At 41.7% G+C, this 22,633-nt stretch overlaps 1 protein-coding gene across 1 annotated transcript in view; it reads left to right on the top strand.

Annotated features, from left to right (window-relative positions):
* Positions 1-22,633, top strand: part of fgd (faciogenital dysplasia) — a 55,792-nt gene that overhangs the window by 30,293 nt on the left and 2,866 nt on the right. Inside the window, exons 2-17 of the mRNA XM_056384918.1 lie at positions 2,922-3,092; positions 5,786-5,987; positions 6,408-7,026; positions 10,310-10,399; positions 12,659-12,795; positions 13,789-13,945; positions 14,121-14,259; positions 16,295-16,353; positions 16,922-17,068; positions 17,186-17,278; positions 17,376-17,455; positions 17,612-17,642; positions 18,502-18,606; positions 19,103-19,150; positions 21,236-21,337; positions 21,489-21,617. Coding sequence (XP_056240893.1) covers positions 2,922-3,092; positions 5,786-5,987; positions 6,408-7,026; positions 10,310-10,399; positions 12,659-12,795; positions 13,789-13,945; positions 14,121-14,259; positions 16,295-16,353; positions 16,922-17,068; positions 17,186-17,278; positions 17,376-17,455; positions 17,612-17,642; positions 18,502-18,606; positions 19,103-19,150; positions 21,236-21,337; positions 21,489-21,617 — 2,309 coding nt within the window. The remainder of the gene's footprint in view (positions 1-2,921; positions 3,093-5,785; positions 5,988-6,407; positions 7,027-10,309; positions 10,400-12,658; positions 12,796-13,788; positions 13,946-14,120; positions 14,260-16,294; positions 16,354-16,921; positions 17,069-17,185; positions 17,279-17,375; positions 17,456-17,611; positions 17,643-18,501; positions 18,607-19,102; positions 19,151-21,235; positions 21,338-21,488; positions 21,618-22,633) is intronic.

Genomic DNA, 22,633 nt, shown 5'->3' with positions numbered 1-22,633 from the left:
ACCCGTAGCTTGAGACATTGTTTTGGTTAAAGTCAGTTTTGGAACGATGACAGCGTCTGTTGAGTGGTGTGATATGGGCGAAGCTGTGGGCCAGCTGTAGCTGTACGCTGGGATCGTTGGGCCTCCACAGTGACACCCTATCACGTCACTCTGGCGCTGGGTGGAGTTACTTGGATCAGGTTTGGCAGGTGAACAGACAGGTGCAGCTCCTCGAATGCACCTGGGAAAGGATAGGTGAATGTGTGTGTGTCTGTGTGTGTGTGTGTGTGTGGGTGTGATGCAGGATTGAGCTTTGAAGGACTTTGATGTGTGTATGTGTGTGTGTGTGTGTTTGCCACAAAGACTAGTCTCAGTCGGACACGCGCACTGGCAGTTTTGATATTAACTGGCATTGTGTGGGAGATTTTTCCACTTACTTGTTCTTTGGACTTTGGATATGTGAAACTGAACAGTTGGAGGCAAGGTAATGTTCCCTAACCGGCTCCCTTCTCAGAATATACTCTCTAATACTGACTAATTATGTATTTCTTTTCTATTCTGAATTATTGTAAGCTTTATTAACAGTCTATTGCAACAGCTTGACATCACTGTGATATGATATAATAAGTTATTTACTTGCTTATGTACTCACTGTGTATTCCTTGGGTGCTGTTGAAAGTTGACGTGTCGTGTCATTTTATCCTCGGTCTGTGAGATTTTAATTAAGAGAAACCGTGTGTGTCAGCTCTTCTGGCTCTGCTGTGTCGTCAAGTTCCTGTTTGGTGTTGGGCAGTTCGAAATGAGGGCCAGGTTTTGCTCTCAGGTAACCATGGCTGCGCTGAGTTTCCATAGGTACCGGCCCCTATGTGTCCGTCTTTCAGTGCTGTTTGTTTTTCCCAGGAACGACCCCAGCCAGTCTTGGGTCAAAGAGTTTCGTCACCAGGCAGCCGTTTGCCTGAAGGACCTGCTTGTTCACTTGATCACAGGTCAACGTTTTCCTGTGACTCAACCCACAAGTCATCGCTGATTTAGAGATGGTATTAGCAGAAACCACAGCAAGAGGTTCACAATATTTATGTTGCTAGGGACCAAATTCAAGGACAGTCTGAAAGAACATAAAACTTACTTACTATAGGATTTGTGACTCTCTGTGGAGAAAACACAGTTTCACATTTTTCAATCTCTGTATTCTTTAGAGTTGAGGGGGATGTTTGCAAGCTTCATCTTTTCCCCCTGCCTGCTCTTATTCTGTTGTGGTGCAGAGATGGTGGGAAAGCCTGCAGTGTGCCACATGGGGCAGACAGCGTAACAGGACTCATTACAGACTGAATTCTCCCCTTCCACCGCCTGGAGCACAGCTTAAAAACACCAAATTAGATGTGCCAGGGCTCTTGTGGGGGCTCGGTGCAATTTCGTGCTGTAATCCAGTTGAGAAATAGTTGGGCTGACTAGATCAAATCCATGAGCCCAAAGGAACGGAGATGTGTGGCTGTAGTTTGCAAGGCTGTTATCATAATCTACTGAGGGACGTCACTCTGTGGTAATGAACGGACACATCAGATAACAGCAAAGCCAAAAACACAGAAAGTGGTCAGAGCACATACAGTACACACAAACAAACACACACACACACACACACACACATACACACACACACACACACAAACAAACAGACACACAAACACACACACACACACAAACAAACACACACACACACACACACACACACAAGTATTGTGATTCTTGCAGATCCCAGATTTCTTTTCTCTTGAATGAAATTCAAAAACACAAATGACAGTAGGACCACAGCCAGATGTACATCGTAACTTCTATCCTGGATTTTCTCTCTGTGTTTCCCGAGTGCTGTGTGCATCATCACAGATGCAAATTTGATTTAATTTCTCTTTTCTTTATTTTTTTTTAATTACCTAAATTAATTTTACTGCATAGTCAGCACCTTGTTTCTGTTTTCTCGCCACTTTCTTCAACACTTCCTGTAACAGTGAAATATTCTGAGGTGTGTTTTGTCACTGGAAGAATTAAGACAACAACATCAGGGCCCGAGAAAATAAAACTCTGTAAATCTGCAAATCAGCATAAAGCATGAGTCTGGACTCTGCTTTTTTTTTTGTCAGCAAATCGCATAACAAAAGACCAAAACAAGAACTGCCGATTTAGCCATTAGCTTGTTGTGCGATAGTTTGAGTAACGTTTGTTTAAAAGTAAACTTCAACTAAACTTTATCCTTCTTTAATAATAAAAGTAGATATTTGTAACCATTTTACATCTTTAGTAGGAGCACATGAGCTTAGCACTTAGGGTTTGTTTTGGTCATTTTGTAAAACTTAACATATAGCCTTATACTTCAAACCGCCACTTTACATAATTTTTAAATCAATAAAAACCAATGAAAGGAAATTCAGTTCAGTTTCTTCAAAAGACAAGGCCAGACTGATCAAACCAAAGGGGTACAGTCTGAACCAGAGCTCTTTGTTGTCCATCACGGGGCAATGGAAACGTGTCTTTGATGTGGTGTTCACACAGGTCTCCATTATTTAGCTGCTTTTTCTCTCACGCTCACACACACACACACACACACACACATAAACAACCTATTTACAGGCAGTGTCCACAGAAGATTAGCTGTAGTCAGTCAGATACGGGCCTATCAGAGAGCGTGAGAGAAACCAATATGCAGCCTCCGCAGCTCTGTGCCTGCTGCCTCAGGCCTGGTGTCAGGATCGATGCTGCAGAGGTTCTCCTGGTCCCCCTGCGCTCTGTCTGAGGGCATCATCCTGAGCTCAAGGTCATCCACCTACAGTCCTGCACACCGCTGCATCGCTGTAACACGATTGCACTGGGGATGTGCACGTGTGTCTAGTGTCATCTCATTATATCGATCAATAGCTGATATTGTCTTTCTTCTCGTCTCTTCTCTGCAGACCTCCCTGCCTCTTCTCTGCAGTACCAGTGTGGCTCAGTGGACTATCTGTGCTCTCCACGGCTGGCAAAGAAAGGTCCGACCCCCAAACAATGTCACGACAGGCCTGCCATCAAACCCCGGCCCCAGCCCTCCACCTCACCCAGACCGCCGACCGCACAGAAACCTCAAGGTAAAACGCTGCGACACATCGAGGCCCCTTTAAGCCCACTTTTGACATTGGGGCTGTTTTTATAATTGAAAGGTGCAGCAAGATCAGACCCCTGCTATTGAGCTGTCATTTATTCTGCTCTGACAACACATGGTGCGTGTCAGCTGTCTGGCCTCACTCTGTCACTCACACAGCTCAGTAGGTCACCTCTGCAGGAGCGGCAAGTGTTTGTGTTTGGGCATCATTTGATTTGAAGAATGCTAAATATAAAAAAAAAAACACAAAACATGTGTTACATTTAGGGAATTACTGAGAAACATACTAGGACATCACACCGTAGACTTGTCCCCAATATTTAAGAGGCTCACAACTGTTTCTGGAGAAATGTTACAAGAATGATCCAAATCATCTTTATTATTCTACTATATATTGTCAGGGTTGTCAGTGATGCTTATTTGATCATAGTAATCATTTTAATATAAACAGATGGGTCACAAATAAAGGAAAAATCAACAAATCAAACGTTCTCTGGAGTATTCAAGATGTTCCCTCATTTTGTGTTTTGATTGTGATGGTAGACATAAAAAACTCCCGTTGTTTTGTGCGAAAGCCATAAACAGCTGCAACTAACGATTATTTGCAGAATCGATTTATCTTCCAATTATTTTCCTGATTATTGTTTTGGCCATAAAATGCCTATAAAAAATCCCCCGAGCCCCAATGTGACATATTCATTCATTCATTCATTCATTGTGCTAGTTTTGTTTGACCAACAGTCCAAACCCCAAAGACATTCAATGTACAGTGATATATACTGTATGTCAAACTGAGAAAAGCAGCCAATCAAAATGGAGGAACTGTGACTGCAACAGTTAGTGATTGACAGTTAATCAACCAATCCATTTCAGCTGTAGCAATAAAACCTGATTCACAAAATCATCATGTTAATGAGGCCAGTCAGTGACCCCTCAAGCTTCTGCATTCATCGTGTTTCTCTACCTGTTGATTCAGGTGTTTTCCTTTGATTTGTCAGCAGTTCTGCATCCACACAGTTCCAATGTTCTTACAGGATGAATCACTGGAATAAAAGTGATATCTAAAACTCTATCAATGAATTACCAGTAATATTTATAGGGTTGTAAAAATGAAAATGAAAGTAGGTCATTTCGTCGTCATGAGTAGAAAATACCTTTATCAAAATGAACTACTGGTAATATTAATGTGCTTAAAGACAAGGGAACATATTATATCATGTCTTTTTCTACTGAGCAGAATGAAGTGGCTTATTCCAACCAACGTTCTAACACTGGCGGTGCATTTAAATACGTACAGTATTTCCCACCTGACAGGATGAACTTCCTCTCTCGAAGCGTTTTTATTCCACTCACAGTTTATCCTGAGAGAGCGGTTCTCCGAACACTGGCAGGGAAGTAATAACCCTGGAGCAGGAAGTTTTGGGAGGTAGGAACTAAAATTGGAACTTAAAAGTTCCCTCTGGTCCAAATTCAGGTTCTGTAATGGGAGTTCCTGAGTCCCTCAAAAAGGCTTCTGGAAAAAAACAAAAACCCTATGGTCAGAAAATGGTGAAGCATGTAACTGTGCAACATTATATGGCAAAGAGTGTAATCACGCCACAGTTCTTTCACTTTAGACACTTGAGCTGAACAAACTGAGGCTTTGTTCAGCTGCTCCTGCTCTCATTTCTAATAATGCTACACAAAGTGCTACAGAAAATCATTGTCATTGATAATCAAGACATCTTTCAGATCATTTACTAAGTAAAAATAGAAATATGTGTCTCCACTGACTTTCTTTAATCATTTCATATAATTGTTAAATAGATACAGATTAAGATATTCAAAGACGTCATTCTAGTCTATGATAATTTGAGATAACAGTTGTGTATTACATTTTGAAATTTTAAATGATTGTTGTTTCTTATTTGTCCCGTTTTCTGTTCAGTATTTCTCAATTATTATCCAAACATTTATTAATATTAATACTCTGATTGATACAGCAGTATTCTGTATTTCCATCATTAAATAAAGTCTCCAAATGACTGATGAAATGTAGGTAACTAGGTTTAGAAAACAAAGCTAAATTTAGAAATTAAACAGTTGAAACAGTCCTGTCTTTTCCATGGTTTATCACTACATTGTTGTAAAGTCTATTCAACCTCTTCTGTGTTATCTGACAGCGACACACACAGACACAGAGGAAGTGCTCAAATTAACAAGTGTGACATTTCATCAGATTTCCTGGTTTGAGACATTAAGGTTTCCAAAAATGCAAATGTACAGACTCGATGGTGAAATTGCCCGTAGAGTGCAGGCGCGCATGAATGCATTTTGAAGACAGCTCTGTCACTTCTCTGTCTGTGCTTTCTTTTAATCTAACTGGAGCTGCGGTGGCTTTACACACAGATCTCAGCATCCTGTTCAGAAATAAGGAAGTCGGCAGAGAGCTGAGGCTCAGAGCTGGTCTCGCTCTGCACCGCTACTATACGTTTCTTTCTTAAACTGTATTTTTTCCTGTTTGGGGTTTTGTCTTGAGGATTTACGAGGAAACAAGCAGGCTTAACTCATGGACTCAGCCATGGAGGTTTTCTCACTCGGATTTATTCGTGTTACCTGATGGTTTTTGCGAATGTCCGCAGCCTCATGTGTCTCTCTTGCTCTGCTCTTCTTGCCTTGTCTGGACTTCTGCATCTGTAGTGCCCCCTAAACCTTCGCACCTGCTCGCCCTTGGGCAAGACAAGAAACCCAAGAGGATCCCCCCAGCGCCCTGCAGGCCTTTGCCGGCACCTCCTCCACCACCTAAACCAAAGCCCAATCTAACCCCTCCTGGCCCGGGAGCACAGCAACAGAGAGAGGCCCAGAAAGTGGGGCTGCTCATCGAGAGGTTTGAGAATTCAAAGTAAGGCATCGTCTGGAGGAACTTTTATGAGAAATCTTTCTTGGCTAGTTTGTCAGATAGATTGTTTGCTCTGTTTGCGTGCGTTTGTGTGTGTGTGTGTGTGTGTGTGTGTGTGTGTGTGTGTGTGTGTGTGTGCGTGCGTGTGTGTGTGTGTGTGTGTGTGTGTGTGTGTGTGTGTGTGTGTGTGTGTGTGTGTGCGTGCGTGCGTGCGTGCGTGTGTGTGTGTGTACAAGTTTCATTTTGTCAACTCATGCCTGTTTCTCACATGGACTGGTTGAATTTTATTGCTTAAGGATAAAACATAAGAAAACCTTAAAAAGCATTTCTCTTTTCATTATTTTTCCGGTGGGAAACACGGTACAGTGTATTGATTCTTCATTTTCCTTTGAGAAGGTGTGACTCTGTCTTTTACTTTTCTAGGGTCCCCATCCTGGGGGTGCTCCCACGGTCCCAGCTGCACCTGTGTCTGAGAATGGACACTGCGTCTGACATCAACTCCTCCTGCGGCCAGGACACCACAGGGAAGGTTGCAGGAGACTCCTCCCCTGTAGACAAACTTGCACTTGGCACCTCCGAACGGACTGACGAGGTCTCTGACCTTTCCTGTCTGGCTTCCATGCACATCGACGGCTCAGATGACGCCACGCTGGACGATTTGCAGGCGGAGGACGACATCACACACAGCATTGGTTGCCTTGACGATGTGGAGCGGGAGGAAGGCTCCTCCCACGAGCTCCTGGACAATCCGGACTCCTCGGAGCAGAACGGGAAGATTCCCAACCGGGACAGTGGCATCGACAGCCCGTCGTGCGCCGCAGAAGGGGAAGTGTTTCCCAACGAGGACGCCATTGATGAGGAAGACCATTACGACAGTGTCACTGAAACGGAGAGTGTGTCCTGCTGTGTCACCCTGGGCAACAAGCGAGATTCAACGCAGGATGAGGACAGTGACTTGGATGAGGGGAGCAGTGGGGAGATGCACTCTCTGACAGACACACAGACTGGGTATCTGACAGATACATCTTCAGAGGCGTACAAAGTGAGTACCTCGCATGCTTAAGCCTCATTAAGTCATAACCAGAAACCTGAACAACCATAATTTAAAGTCTGAATAACCCCCCCTCACCTCCAAGGTGGTCATTAGTGTCTGCTAGTTCCTTCTATCCCCTTTTTAATTTATATTTCATGTTGCATCATAATTTTCAGGAACTTTTAACATAGCATTTTTGAATTGAGCTCATCCTGCAGGTTTAAAAGCCTCATCTCAGACAGTCAGACTGCCTTTCATGTAGTGGAAAAAGTAGCTTGTATCTATTATTATCTCAGCCTGGGTGAACAGTTTCAAAGAATACTTCTGCATGAAACGTTAGACACTGCAGCAGCCTCACTTTGCCGCTCACCAGTGGCCGACTTGACTCTGAAAGCAGCTCTGCCGCTACATAAAAGGATGAAGACCTGCCCAAAAGCTGTAACAGGAGCTTGTGATGGCTGCTGGATGAAAGAGTCTCCACACAGAAGTTTCAATTTTCTCTTGTCCTTCAGTTTGACTATTGATTGTAAATAACACTGATACCTCAAACAGCACACACACTCTTCCTGGCGGTGGCCTATATACAGTATGCCACCACTGCTTTCTTTATTGGAGACTGACGGTTTCTGATGTACAGGCATCAGGGTAAAGTCTAAAAATATCCTGGCATACCAAAGGAGAAAAGATTCAGGAAGTGATGACAGAAAGATGAAACAGTGTCAAATAAGAAAAGACAAAAGCTCAGACAAACAGAAAAATGTAGCATTGTCTTTCTAAGTCTCTTTTCATGCTGCACAACACACCCCGAACGCACATGAGTGTCAGATGAATACACAAAAACATGCGGCCTCTGCTGACCGCCCACACCCACGGTCTTTTGGGGAAAGGTATCTCTGCTCTCCAGTGTTTCCTGATCCCAACCCTGCTCTGCAGGGGAAGGGCGTGTGTGTGTGTGTGTGTGTGTGTGTGTGTGTGCCTGTGCTTGTTCTTGTCTTTCTGTGTTTGCGGCTTCATGAGTTTCTCTGACACTACACCCAACATGTTGACGGCTTTATAATGACAACGTTGTCACAGAGGATGTGGGTTTTCAGTGATGTGCGTTGCAAGAGGATAAGACACTAAAAGAAAAAGAAAAACTTTTGATGACTTTGTACCATCCTCTTTGCAAACAATGAAAAAGTTGAGTTTCCCTTTTGTCTGCGTAATATTAGCTGCTAATGTTACTGTTTGATACAGTTCACATTCTGTGTTGTAAAAGCACAGCAGTACAAGGGTGAGTTGCATGTGCGTTTATGCGGGAGACGGCTGTTGTGAAACCCACATTGTCGCAATAGGCGCGGTGTTTCATGACTCTGATGTGAGCTCTGTGTCACTGAGATGAACTTTGTCTGCAACATCATTTTTTCTACTAAATCATACAATCTTTTGTCATCTCAGCTTCAACAAGTCATAATGAGAGAAACTGACACAGCTCTTCAGTTTCACCGCGTTGGCTTTATAATGTACACCAGTTTCGTAGGTTACCACTGCTGAAATAAACCACGACTAAAATAGAGCTATGTGAATGTCAGCTCACAGTAAACGGCTGTGTGTGTGGCTAACTGTTGCCTCAAGCATACGCATTAAATAACAAGTCTGCTTATAATTCAGATTTTTCTGTATAGTCAACAAATCCCATGAAAAAACACTAATAGTGAGTTGATCCTCCTAACAACTGTCGCCTGTTGCCAAAGCCTGATACAACTTCTTCCTCTATACTGTCCACCTCCATTGTTGTCACAGAAACTATTAAAAACACAACAGTGAGCCACACCATTACACTGGATGATGTGTTCCTATATTGATATGAACACGGGCACTGTAGTTCCCACATACACCATCCTCCTGAGGGAAGTACCGGAGCAGCAGAATTTCCATAATAAATTTCCTTTTTACCCCTGTTAGTAACGTTTCCTAAAAACAATACAAAGTGTCCACCTGTTTAGCCTTTTTAAAACATGCAACTGTATATTAGTGAGCCCCTTTTTTAAAGATTGACATCTTTAGTAGGAGCCAATGGGCTGGAGGCTGAGAGCCACAGACAGGGTTGGGAAGTTGGAAAGTACTGAGAAATGGTCATTAACATTTTGCAGGTTTAGCCTTGTTTGGTTAATGAATAATAATAATGGGCATTTGAATAAAACATTTTTTAAGTCATTTGTTTGTGTTTACACACAAATCTATAATAACTGCCCTTTACTAGCATAAGAAAAGCAAGGTTTCAATAAGTGATCACGTTTTGTAATATTGCCTCCATTATGCACCTTCCTATCAATGTGATTGATCGTACTGGATCAGTAAAAATACAACAGCTTAAACTCAATTCATAGTACAGAAAAACAATTAGAAATTAAAAAAAAAAATGAACATAGTGCTGAGTTGATTAGTTGATGGACAAAAACTTGCTGCTTCTCTATGTCAGAAATCACTGAATATTTGTGTTGCAAATATACAAATATATATATAGGTTCAACATAAAGCCAAGGGTCAAGACAACAAATAAATATAACTAAAAAAAAATATCAACAGGGAAGAATAAATATGTTAAACTAAATAATGATAGTAATATATCTTTTTTGCAGAAGTTGCTGCTGATCAGAATAGAAGAAGCTGTTGAAAAAGATTTTTTTTTTCCCTCCAGAGAGAAACCAGATTCTACTTTATTTTTCAGGCATTGGTTCAAAGTGAACCTCAGTTTCCCAGTTTGAAGGCACACTGTGACCTCCATTGTATCAAAATTATTGAGTTAATAAGGAAGCAAATGTCATAGCAAGTGATGCTTTGCTCTGCTGAAGGTACATGGATTTGGGACAGCAGCTATAAATGGGACACAACAAAGAGGCCGCACAGCTGAAGAAAAATATTTTCACTGACAAGAATCAGCCCTAAAAAGGCCAGTGATGCCTTGAATAGTAAACATTTTGTTTTCTATAAATTCATGGCATAACAAAAACCTATAACAGCGTATTATGTCAATGTTTTCAAAATCTTGGTAAAAGCTACCTAAATAGTTTAATTTTAAAAACACACTGTTACAAGTAGAGTAAAGGTGAAGGAGGGGAGATTTTGCAGCGTACTGTATGTTTTGGTTGACTGTGATGAATAATGTGCTGATGTGGAGTTTGTTTAAAATTCCACGACGGTGGACCGTTCTTTAAATTTAAAAAACCAAAGATGCCATCAGAGAAAATGTTTATCTTCTCTTTGTTTGCTGTCTCAGACATAATCCTCGGTGTTTGTCTGTTCCCCTCAGTGCTCCGAGGCTCAGAAGCTCCTGAACATCGCCAAAGAGCTTCTCCACACTGAAGAGGCCTACGTCAAGAGACTCAACCTCCTCGACCAGGTAACACTGTGCCTCTGTTTTCAGCCCCTTCCCCATTTGAGGCTTTGCGTTGTGTGACGGGTCGTGTTTGGATGCGTCTGGCCCAAATTTCAACCTCCTCAGTGAGCCAGTGCTCTCTGGCCAGTGAGTCAGTGGTGATTGAGATCAGGGCTGAGCTGGATTAAAACCGGCACTGTGATCCACTGGACAACAACCCTTCCTCTGTTGACTGGATTACTCAGAGCAGTGTAAGCGCGATCATGTGAGAAATTGTGTGTATGTATGTATGTGTGTGTGTGTGTGTGTGTGTGTGTGTGTGTGTGGTTTATATTTAAATATGTGCAGTACGAACCTGGGCATGTGCACTAACTGTGGGTGTCTTTAAATGGGCACATGCTTGTATTGGTGAGTGTGTTGCACTGTCATTGCCTTACAATGCTCTACAACTATATGTGTGTAAATCCTGTGGATTAAAGATGTGTGTTTCCTGACTCTTAGCTGGATTTATAATTAGAAAGCTTGATGATGCCGCCCAGCTTTAGCCATCTAGAGGAGGTCAGCTTTTTTTTTAACACTTAAAATACACACATGAATAAAAATCTGCACCATGCATTAAAGATAATACTATTAAGAACACAGAACTTAATCATATGCTTTAAAATACTTTTTCATTTCAATCCTGACAAAAGGATGTCAAATCAAATTGTGGTGATATTCAAGATAGTTTAGCTAACCTGGTGTAGCCTCCAGTTTATGCAGAGTTGAGGTGTTTTGGAGCAGATTAGCTCTAAAATAAACGTTTCTCAAGACTCTGATTTACAAGATTATTTTCTTCATCAATCTATTCGTCATTTCCTCCATAAAATGTCAGGCAATAGCTGATAATGATTGTGGCAATTTCCCATGATGCAAGTTGACGTTCAAATTCCTTGTTCGGTCTTAGCTGTAGTCCAAAACCCAAACACATTCAGTTTTTTTGTCACTGAAAACAAAGAAGAGCAGTAAATATTCACATTTAAGAAGTTGGAAGAAGTGAATTTTCAGCCTATTGAGTAACTGATTAATCCAATGATTAATCACCTTCCCTTCATCACACCTAAGAGTCGTGACCTCGTCCTGTCCGTCCTTCGTCTGATCGTTCCTTATTTTTGTAAAGGGGTTATAGTTGTTTGTTTTATTTTTTTTTGTTTCTGCCTGTTTGTGATGTGACTTTAGTCCCATAGTGGTTGACTCTTCTTCCTCTTTGCTCAGCTCATGTGGTGGAGGAGATGCGCGGCTGCCCTATCACAGAACAGTTTTGGTTTAGTTGCTACTGAGGGCAGAGAACCCTCACAGTTAACTTCCTGTTTTTGACACTCCACTTTCACACTGTGGAAACAAGTGCCCATCCGTTGTTGTGACTGGGAGGGAAGCATAAGGTGATGGAGGTGATGGTGGGTGAAGATATCCGGAGTTTTAGTTCCTGGTGTCGAAGCTCAACAAACACTGGATCCTATATTTCTCTTAATGCAATGCCCACAATCTTTCATTAGACCCCGCCCCTTGCATGTTAAACACAAACTTCTTTTGAGACCCACAACTCCAGTTTCATCATCAGGGTTATTTTCTCAGGCTCGACAAAAATCATGCCGAGCCACAGAGGATATTATAAAAGTGTTTACCATGAATTCAGCTGTACACTAACAGACTGGTTTTGACATGTGAAATCAGCGGAGTGCACCCTTAAGTAACCTTTAAACATTTGCTCAAATATGATGATTTTCTATGATTTGCATGTTGAAAATCTTTGGGTTTTCAACTGTTGGAAGTTTTTGTGAGACAGTGGAAAACATCACATTTAGCTCTGAGTCATTGAGGCAATTTTCTATAATTTGATGACATTTTATAGACAAAAAAACTGAAACTGAATTGAACTAAAGAAACAACTGGCGGTGAAAATAATCGCCATAATTAGCAGTTTGTTTCCGGTCATGAAATTATTTTTAACATACCAGTGAAAATTGTCGAGCAGTTGCTTTACAATTCAAACTAAACTCCAAGTAAACATTTAGTTTATATTGAATAGTTTATCTAGTGTGTAGGAGTGGTACGGTTTGAGTTGACTCCTCTCTAGCTGCTGGTCACACTTTAGAGGCCAAAGCTGGATAAAATAGTTTGTGTGAATAAACAACATCACTTCTCCGTTTACATATCTGCTCCATGAATAGGAGCCAGATTCACGGTGTTTGGAAATAGTTACACTAATTCTTGTGTACAAATGTTTTTTTTCTTTCTCTGCAGGTATTTTGCACTAAGCTCACAGAGGCTGGAATCCCTCAGGATGTCATTACAGGGATCTTCTCCAACATCTCCTCTATCTACTGCTTCCATGACAAGTTCCTGCTCCCTGAGCTCAAGACACGCATTACTGGAGAATGGTGAGGGGGATAAACACCCGGCAGTTCAGCGGCTTTCCTGAGGCATCAGTGTGTGATGTTATTCTAGAGACGGTTTGGCTCGGTAGTGGTCAGTTAGGCCGTTGGTGTTGGCTGAAACTCTCAGACAGCTGGGCGGCAGCGGGGGGTATTATTGTCAGGTTTACAGTGCTGTCAGTGCTGTCAGTGTGTCAGAGTTGCAGATTGAGGTCATTTTGTCTTTTTCTCAATAAGTAGGAAATTAACCTCCGGTGTGTGTGACTGTGCCAACATCAACCATCCTTTGTAGATAATGACTCCTCTAGAGAGCCGTGTTTAGGGGAATCACCTGTCACAATATTTTCTGGAACTCATTAAAATTTATTGGCTCAGATAGAAAGACTTGAAAAGTGTTGCATCTACACAACAAGTCAGAAAAGTGCACCTGGGGAAGAAAGTTCATAAGAAGGATTCATTTGTGAAATCCCCCAGTAATGTTCATGGGATGAGTCTTATCTTTTACGAGCCCGCATTTGTTTCTTGCTCATTAAGAAAGTCTCATAATGGTAGTGATATAACCTGTGTTGGATTTGAAATGTAAATCTATGTTTGTGAAAAGAAGGTTCAGCTGATTTAGTCGCATCTTTTCTGCTAACTTTTCACAAACACAGATTTACATTTTAAATCCAGCACAGGTTATATCACTACCATTATGAGACAGTCTTAATGAGCAAGAAACAAATGCTTTAATTGCAAACCTCACTTTCTGAAGCAGGAAACTGTAAGGAGATCTAATCTCCCAGCAGGCTTTGGGGGTTTTTTTTTTATTGGGATTTTTATTTTTTATTTCTTACATAAAAAGGTTACTTCATTTACAGGGAAAGGTTGATTTAGATATCAAGAAAAACTCATCACTGAATGTCATAGAAATTCAAAAAATGCTTCTGCTTCCTCTCGCGATACTAAATAAAAAACAGTGACAAACTTTGTTGTTGTGTTTGTTTGTGCTCGCTGTAGGGACTCCAATCCTCGCATCGGAGACATCCTCCAGAAACTGGCTCCGTTCATGAAGATGTATGGAGAATATGTAAAGAACTTTGACCGATCCATGGACCTGGTCAACACCTGGACACAGCGGTCATCGCAGTTCAAGAGTGTCGTCCAGAATATACAGGTACTGCTCAACCCGATGCGCTGGAGATAAAAATCTGGTCACATGTGTATTATGATTGTGTGTTTTCTTTATTTAGATCCTGATTTAGTTGCAATTTAATCATGTTTCCCCATAAAACAACAGTTTTCTTGCCATTAATCAATTCAAATCTTTGTTTTTGTGTTTGAAACATCAGAAACAGGATGTGTGTGGGAACCTGACATTGCAGCACCACATGCTGGAGCCAGTCCAACGGATTCCTCGGTATGAGCTGTTGCTCAAAGACTACCTGAAGAAGCTGCCTGATGACGCTCTTGACCGAAAAGACGCAGATAGTGAGATACTTGACCTACTTTTTTTACTGTAACAGACACACTGTGCTCTGGTTCTTACTCTTTTATCTGTACTTCCCTTTTGCAGGAGGAATATGTAATTACCTGTAATTGTTTTTATTATGTCATGTGGCACATACATCATGGTGTCACTGGTGCGTCAGTGTCCTTATGTTTCATCCTTTTAATCTTTAAAACCAAAGTTTTCCTTATAGATGATGTAAAATGTAAATAAAAGAATACATCACTACAGGAGGAATACAATTTTACAATTTGATCATTATCTACATTCAAATAAATAGACATATAAAGAAGACATCTAGATGACAGTGCTCTCATTAAGAGAAAGAGCTACTTCGTTGAGCTAAATTTCCATAGCTAATGTAAGTGCTGCCATTCTGTTGCTAAAACCTGTACGATAATTAGAAGTGGCATGAACACAAAGAGGTCAGTGGAAAAGACCTGAAAGCACGCGAACCACTGCAGATCCACATTCCAAAAAGCAGGGATGAAGCAAAGACACGTCCACTCGAGTTGATAATGCACAATTGAACATTTGTGTTGTGTGACTCTGTGACTGTACGAGGCCTGGAGGAGTAAGAGTAGAAAGTGGAGTGTGTTGTGGTAACTGGTCGGCTTTGAGATCCGATTGTCTGAGTTGTTATACACAGAGTTGGTCTCTGTTCTCACAGCAAACGACCACTTTCTCCCACCAACTGCAAAACCAGCCCGGCGGTCAGAGGGAGCCAAAAATTCACTGCGTTGTATGTGAACACAGCTTGTTTGAGAACACTAACCGTCTGACTCGTTGCTGCTCCACTTTCTTCAGCTCAGACCTTGTTTGGGAGCCAGTTGTTGAGATTTCCCTTCATGATACTGTGATATCGTCACATTTTTGGTTTTGTGTAGTACTACATTACATAGCTAAAAGCAATACAGAGAAATGTAATACATCATTTGTTCCAGATTAGATTAGATTCTAGAAACTGACTTTCATGAAACTGTTATCCGCTCTTAATGCTTTAAAGGGTTTGCTTAATTTCTGTCAGAATATTTAGAGAATACCATGTGCAGGGAAGGGGCCGGGTGGAGGCTGACAGTTGTGTGGAGGCTTGGCAGTGTAGTATGTAACAACATGGTGGGTCAGCGGGGGTCAACAGAGTTGGCTCTTCCGTCACGGGTGAGGAGGGCCCACAGAATTCATCTCAACTGAACTTGGAGACTCATATTATTATTAATATATACTGTATATAATGCAGTGGACTCTGAAAGCCTGAGACCACATGTTATTGTTGGAAAAATCCCCTTTATAAACACAATACACCAGCAAGAACCTATGAGATTACGTGTACAGTACAAATAAAAAATTAAACAAGTCTCTCTTTAAGATAAACAGTTCTTATGTTGTGTGGAGACAAATACCCAAGCCTTAGTAATGCCCTCATTTGGGTAACTGCTTAATTTAATCTATCATGGAGATGAAGGCAGGACATTCAGCAGCTCCAGTGCCTTTTGTTGCACATTACAGACTACACACTTCATGTCAATAGATGACTCTCTATGCCCGCAAATTCAATTTGACATGATCCGAGGGCCTCGCATATCCCTTTGTCCATTTACCTGAGCTTTAACTTCCCTCCTCTGTGTTGTCTGGAGTCCACAGGAAAGAGGTTTTCTCATCCACTCCAGATGAAAAGCAGTTTATCTCAGCTGCTTTGGCCTCATTTTCCCCCAGCTGTGGTGTCTCTTCTGTTTATGTAGGTCATGATTGAGGTGACCGATTCAGGTGCTCTCTGCCGGCTAAAAGCCTTCCTAATGCACACAGTGCTTTTAACGTTAAGAGTGCTCGTGTTTAGTGTTTGATCTTGTTAAATATGTGCAACATAATTATTATTTTCCAGTGAGCAACAGACATATAACGTATGTGTGTGTTTGTGTGGGTAAATGAGAGTCTATAGTTTGAGACTCTGATTATCTGAAGGCCATTTTTATGATATGATACTATGATAACCTGCTTCCATTTGTACATGTATTACAGAGGCACTGGAGCTTATCTCTACTGCAGCTAACCACTCCAATGCAGCAATCAGGAAAATGGTAAGACTTTGCTCAACACCACATTTCACTCTGTTTGTTATTTGTTGTTGTTGTCGTTGTTATCGTTGTTGTCATCTCTTTCTAAACTCTTTCATTGTCTCATTGAACAATATAAAAACCAGCTATTACCCAATCAAAGAGTTGCTGATGCTGTACTGTCAGTCAGAAACATTGCAAGTGTTTGTCTGAGAGAGTGAATACGTTGAATTCGCAAAGACAGGAAGCTGCTGTTTCCTGCCTCGAGTTTCACAGCTTGCGGAAGCCTGGCCGATCTTCTTTGCTCAACACTCATCCTCCTCATCTCTTTCCTCTGTCTGGCCATGATATCCTCACATCCTTGAAACAACTTACGGACACAAATGGTTTATGAATCAATAAAGAAATATAATACTTTCTTTCTGCCTTACTGGAAAACCCATGAATGAATGAGAGCCCTAGCTGATAGCAAAAGAACTCCCTCTGGTGGCGTTTGGCTTTTACAGCTCCATCTGTTTTCTCACTTTCTAGTGTCTTCTCGTATTTTCTGCTTTTGCTTTTCTTCATCCTCCTGTCGCCCCGATGTTTTCAGGAGAAGATGAACAAACTGCTGGAGGTTTATGAGCGGCTCGGGGGAGAAGAGGACATAGTCAACCCAGCCAACGAGCTCATCAAAGAGGGACATATCAAGAAGATGTCAGCCAAAAATGGAACAGCACAAGACCGATACCTCTACTTGGTGAGAGCACTGAAGTGTTTAATTAGAGAAACACCAGACTGCTACAGGATGTCTGTGTCTCACCACTTTATTATCAGCACTGTTCATCATCTGCTGTATCTCTTGGCTCTGATTTAGTTCAACAATATGGTGCTATACTGCGTGCCTAAGCTCAGACTGATGGGACAGAAGTTCAGCGTCAGAGAGAGGATTGACATTGCCGGCATGGAGGTGAAGTCCTGCTTCTCGTCCCGTTTGACATCCTTTTTTTTTTCTTTTTTTATTCCACTTGTGTGACAATCTCATTTCGTATGTTTCTTGACCTCAGGTGCAGGAGAATGTGAAGCAGAACCTCCCTCACACGTTCGCCATCATCGGCAAGCAGCGTTCACTCGAGCTGCAAGCCAGGTAAAGACATCTGAATCATGCAGATTCCAGTGTGGCTTTATTGTCTTATTGCACTATTTTACATGAATATGTGAACAGTTGCTGCCATTTCATTGTGTTACTTAGTCATTTTCGTCAAGGCAAAAATAATCTCATGATCTTTTATTTGCTTTACAGGACAGCTGAGGAGAAGGAAGACTGGATCCAGGCAAGGATCACACACACACACACACACACACACACACACACACACACACACACATGCTCACATATACATAAAGTGCACCCACACACAGGCTGTCTCTCATGTTCACATAGAGCTATGCCTTTTGGTAGTTCTGCTTTATTACGAGAATGGAATTAACAAAGATTCCACCCCACACTCACTCGGTGTGTTTGGGAATATATTCTCTAATAAAGCCCCTCATTATTGCTCATTTAGCCCATTATAGCAGAGTAAAGCTGATTAAAACATTATCGCGTGCTGGAAAAGAGGGTGGGCATATTGCAGAGGGGGGCTTGGGAGCTTTTCTGTGTGTTTTGAGTCCGTATGTAAAGCATAAGAGCTGGGCTTAAAATGAATAGAAGGGGGATTTTTTTTTTTTTTTAAGAGAAAAAAGGTTTTTGCACACTGCTAGTCGGGCAAGCTTCTGGCATGAAGGTCATAGCAGTAGGACCATGATGCTTTGGGAGCTGCGATGTCATTGCTCTTGTCCTTTATTTGGTGCGTGCTCGGGCCAGACAGCCTGCCACAGACGCTAGCTTTGTTTTCCATTCAGGCGTGGAAAGGAGAGGCGGCTTTCCACCTCCTTTTATCTTTTCTTTTTCACTTGAGTCACTCTTCTTACGACATTAAGATCAGACACTTTCACGTCACGCTTTAAATCTGCAATTTAGGATGTTTACTGTGTCTTTGGTCTTGTGACAGGCACGGAAAGAATAAATCAATTCAAATGCAGATGTGTCTGATCAATAATCCATCTCTTCTCTTTGTTTTCCCCCTCTCTTTCCCCTGCGTGATCTCCGCATCCTCCTCCTTTCCCCTCTAAATCTCTCCCGACTCTTAGGTGATCCTGGCCACTATCGAGAGGCACAAACAAAACAGCGAAACATTCAATAAAGCTTTCAACAGCTCCTTCTCTCGAGAGGATGACCATCTCCCTGAGTCACCGGTCAGTCACCCACTCCCTCAGCCAATCAGTTCATCGATCAGTCCATCAGTAGGTCGTCCTGTGCAATGACTCATGGGAGGCTAGTGTTACCCCAAACGGGTTTGTCATAGTCTGGTCTTTGTCTACTTGAACAACTCTCCATCTATGGATGTGGCAGTATCATACAGACAAAACACACACATAAAGAAGCTCTTTCTTTCCGTCCTGACAGTCGCACACGTAGCGTCTGCGAGTCTCTTCTCCCAGAACTCTCTCATGACCTAATAGGGAAAGCCCAAGTCAAAGTGTATACAAAACTCTTATAGATCTGCTTTGACCCACTTTGGGCTGGCTAGCGCTGGACCCTGGCCAAACCTAACTTGGCACAAGCCAGGGGGATGAGACTCAGCAGGTCCACAATGACACCTAGTGGTAGATATACCTGACTGCACGAGGAAGCTGCTATTGCTCGACATGCAGTGAATATAATATAATTTGTGCTGGTTCTGCTCCTCAGGGTCCCTGGACATCCATGGACTCGGATAGTGAAAGACTGCATGAAAGGGTAAGATACTTTTATATAGAAATAACACTTACTGTCACCTGGCATGCTAGTGGTACCTGTGAGCATGTGAGCGCTGTCTCTAAGTATCTCATATCAGAGGTTAATTACCCTACAGGGGGCCCCAGGGCAATAATGAGGTGAGGACTTGTACTGACTTCTGTGTTTTTCCCACCGTCTGCATTGTGTATATATAAGTTAGTTATTATAAATTATAAATATAAGCACAAATTTATTCAGGAATATGCATCATGTAAATGCAATATGCTCTGAAATAACAAACTTCTTAAAACTAGATTTTAACCCTATAAGAAGAGGCCTCAAAATAATGTAATAATGCCGGTGTCACCTTAAGGCCACCTTTATTGTGCGCGTAGTATTACCAAACTAATTGGAAAAATTAATCAAATTACTACAAACTAAATTGCCATACATTGAACTTGAAGCCTTCAGGCCCCCTGAGGGTCTGAAGCCCTGGGGCAGTGGCCTGTTTTGTCTGGTTGGCAGTCCAGTTTTTCCCCTTAAGGGTCGTTATTTCATGTTTTTTTTTTTTTAATGAAGGGAAAATCTGTGAATCTATCTTTTAATTTTAAATGTGATGTAATTGGATCATTAGACTTATTTAGAGGGACTCTAGTGTATAATCACCAGCTCATTTGCATCTTCATTTTCTGCTGAACTTTTGATAACCAAAAATATATTCTGAGCTGACCTCATTACCAGAAGACTGCATTTAATGTAAATTACAGTGTCGCAGAGGGAAAACTACAGCTTCTGGGTGTTTGTAGAGTTAGAGGCATCATTGCAGGTTCATCAGTAGCAGGTAAAGGTGTCATGGCTAATAAATACCAGCTGATGGACCTTTCTCACAGGAGATATTTTGGCTTGTCGTAGCAGATGAAGCACAGTTTTTAACTGATAATATTAAAGAAGACTGCATTCAGTTCAGGTGAGCTAGTTCCAGTGCCCAGGTATTATGCATGCTGCCTCTTTGTCATGGCTTACTGGGACACTTGATGGAACTGAGCCATTGTATTTTACCTGTGCTTTTCCTGCTACAACAACAATCATTTAGACTGATGATGTTACAGGTCCACACTGCTTGTAATACAGAGCATCTTAGAGGGGAAGAGGAGAGTCTCATCGATGTAAAGCTTCCTGGAACAGTGGTCCAAAATCAATACATGATGTTGTGAGACTTTGATGTTTAAAGTGTGTAGATATATACAGCATGTTCTGTAAGCACTGTAGGCCTGTGAACTGAACGTACTGGTGAATATTCTGTTGTTCTGTTGCATCTTGACACCTCTACCTGCCCCATGTGCAAATGAGCATGACAAGACGTAGGATTTCCCGCCTTAACAGGTGTGAGAAAACTAACAAGAGGCTGAAGAAGATGCCAGTCAGGTGCAGTCTGCACACACCCACACAGTCCTGAGAAGTGAAAACACAGATGTGTGTGAAACATGGGTGTTAAAATAAAATGACTTTCAGTGCTGTAACTCAGTGATTGTGACCATATTTCCTGCAACTTTGCTGTTTGGCGGAGGCGTACAAGCGTGAGGCGGTGATTCTAGTTTTGTAAAAAGTCGATAAAAACAGTAGTGAGTTTGGTGATCATGCTCTGGTAATGCTAAGCTACATTGATCTCAGGCTGGATGATAGTGGGGATGATTGTAATAGTGGGTAGATAATGGCAATGGATTTATCTGCTTCTCTTATCCAAAAAAAAAAAGAAAAAGAAAAGCTGTTTTGTTTTCATTGACCAGCTTCCTCCAAAAAAAGAGCTCTCATGTTGAGATGCATTTCACTCTTCGTCCTACAGTGGATCTAGAACAATAATATGACAGCCTGTACTACTGTTGACGCCATCTGACCTCCATTTTAGTTGTTTAAGAAAGTGATGTCTGTGTGGGTGTCTGTCGTCCTTTGTCTTTCATTAATAGAAAGGAGAAATGGAAGATAAGCAGCCAGAAAAACAAAGGATGAAGCAAGACGAAACTGTCAGACTTTCCTTTTGGTTCAGCCGTTCTGAAAATGAACAGGCTGACGACCTTGACACGTGACTCCTGTGATTTTCTTTTCCAGAAAAGTTCCAGGAAAAAGGAGAAAGAGAAGCAAACATGTAAAGGCTGCAGCGAGAGCTTCAATTTCACCAAGCGCAAACATCACTGCAAGTCCTGTGGAGCGGTGAGCACAGATGGAGCAAGAGAAATTTGGGCACTGTGTATAAATGAAGGGATGGAGAGAGAAGTCAGAAAACAAGTGGAACATTTCTTTCAGAAAATGAACTGTGAACAACAGAGCAGCTTCTCAACACGTTCTCTCTGTCCTTCTGCAGGCCATCTGTGCAAAGTGTTCAAAGACCTTGGACAACAAAACGAGCCGAGTGTGCCCAGAGTGTTTCGATGCCAGCCTCAGCCTGGAGAATCTCGGTGTTGGTGAACAGAAAAGGAAAGCTGCGCCTGAGGTGAGACACACATACTTGGAGACAAACAAAAACAAGAACACACAAACACACACACACACACATAGTGAAAGACTGAACAGCATGTGCATAACAGTTTATTTTTCTGCCTCGATTCGTGCCAGTCTGATGAAATCCATCTCTCCATGTCGTACCATTGCTCAATGTCAACCAGGGTTCAGCATCCAGGCAGCACTGATGGCAACAAACAGAAAGCACAGTCGTGTACTCACTAAGTCCAGTACACTGTCCCTCTTGAATACTAAAGTCACTGTGTGGCCTGAAGTCATTGTACGCATACAGATTGTACACGTGCAGTATATGTACATGTGTGAATATAAACACATTCACATTGAAAGATCAACTAATCCCTCTCTGCTAACTAATGTCATAAAGAGATCTGGGCTTAAGCAGGGCCATTCATCTCCGCTGACTCAACAGTCTAGCTGCTTCAGGTGTCTGTCTGAGATTCTGTGGATGGATGGACACTCTACTCTGGTTACATTGAAAGGCTGACAGGAGGATACCGTCTAAATGTAGTTGAAATTGTCATATGACTCTGATTTGGGTTCATTCAGTCCAGTGTATGAATGACAGGATCTCCAACGAGGTGGAAAAATCCCATCTGCAGTGAGATTGGTCACCACATGGGGGAGCTGTAGACTATACAGGGGTTAGAAAAGGGGCAGCAGGAGCTTGAACACCTGTCCATTTACAAATCTCACTGTGTCCTACATTGCTGTTACGTAATGGTGAACTGCAGAAGACCTGCGCATCGTTTGCTCATCAAATTTAAATCTCCAACGCATGATACAGATGGATTTCAATTACAAACTAATTCAAATCAATAATATTAATGATGATAATAAACATAATTTTTACAGTACATTGAGTTACAAAGAGATGTGAGAAAATCAAGAATAAATTGTGCTATTCAGTTATTTGTATATATATATACATATATATATATATATATATATATGTGTGTGTGTATATTCACTTTTCAGTCAGTTATGCAG

This window comes from Seriola aureovittata, chromosome 9 (genome assembly GCF_021018895.1).
Source record: "Seriola aureovittata isolate HTS-2021-v1 ecotype China chromosome 9, ASM2101889v1, whole genome shotgun sequence".
In the NCBI taxonomy this organism is placed as follows: Eukaryota; Metazoa; Chordata; class Actinopteri; order Carangiformes; family Carangidae; genus Seriola; species Seriola aureovittata.
The sequence above is the reverse complement of the archived record's forward strand: the minus strand, read 5'-3'. Positions and strand labels throughout refer to the sequence as shown.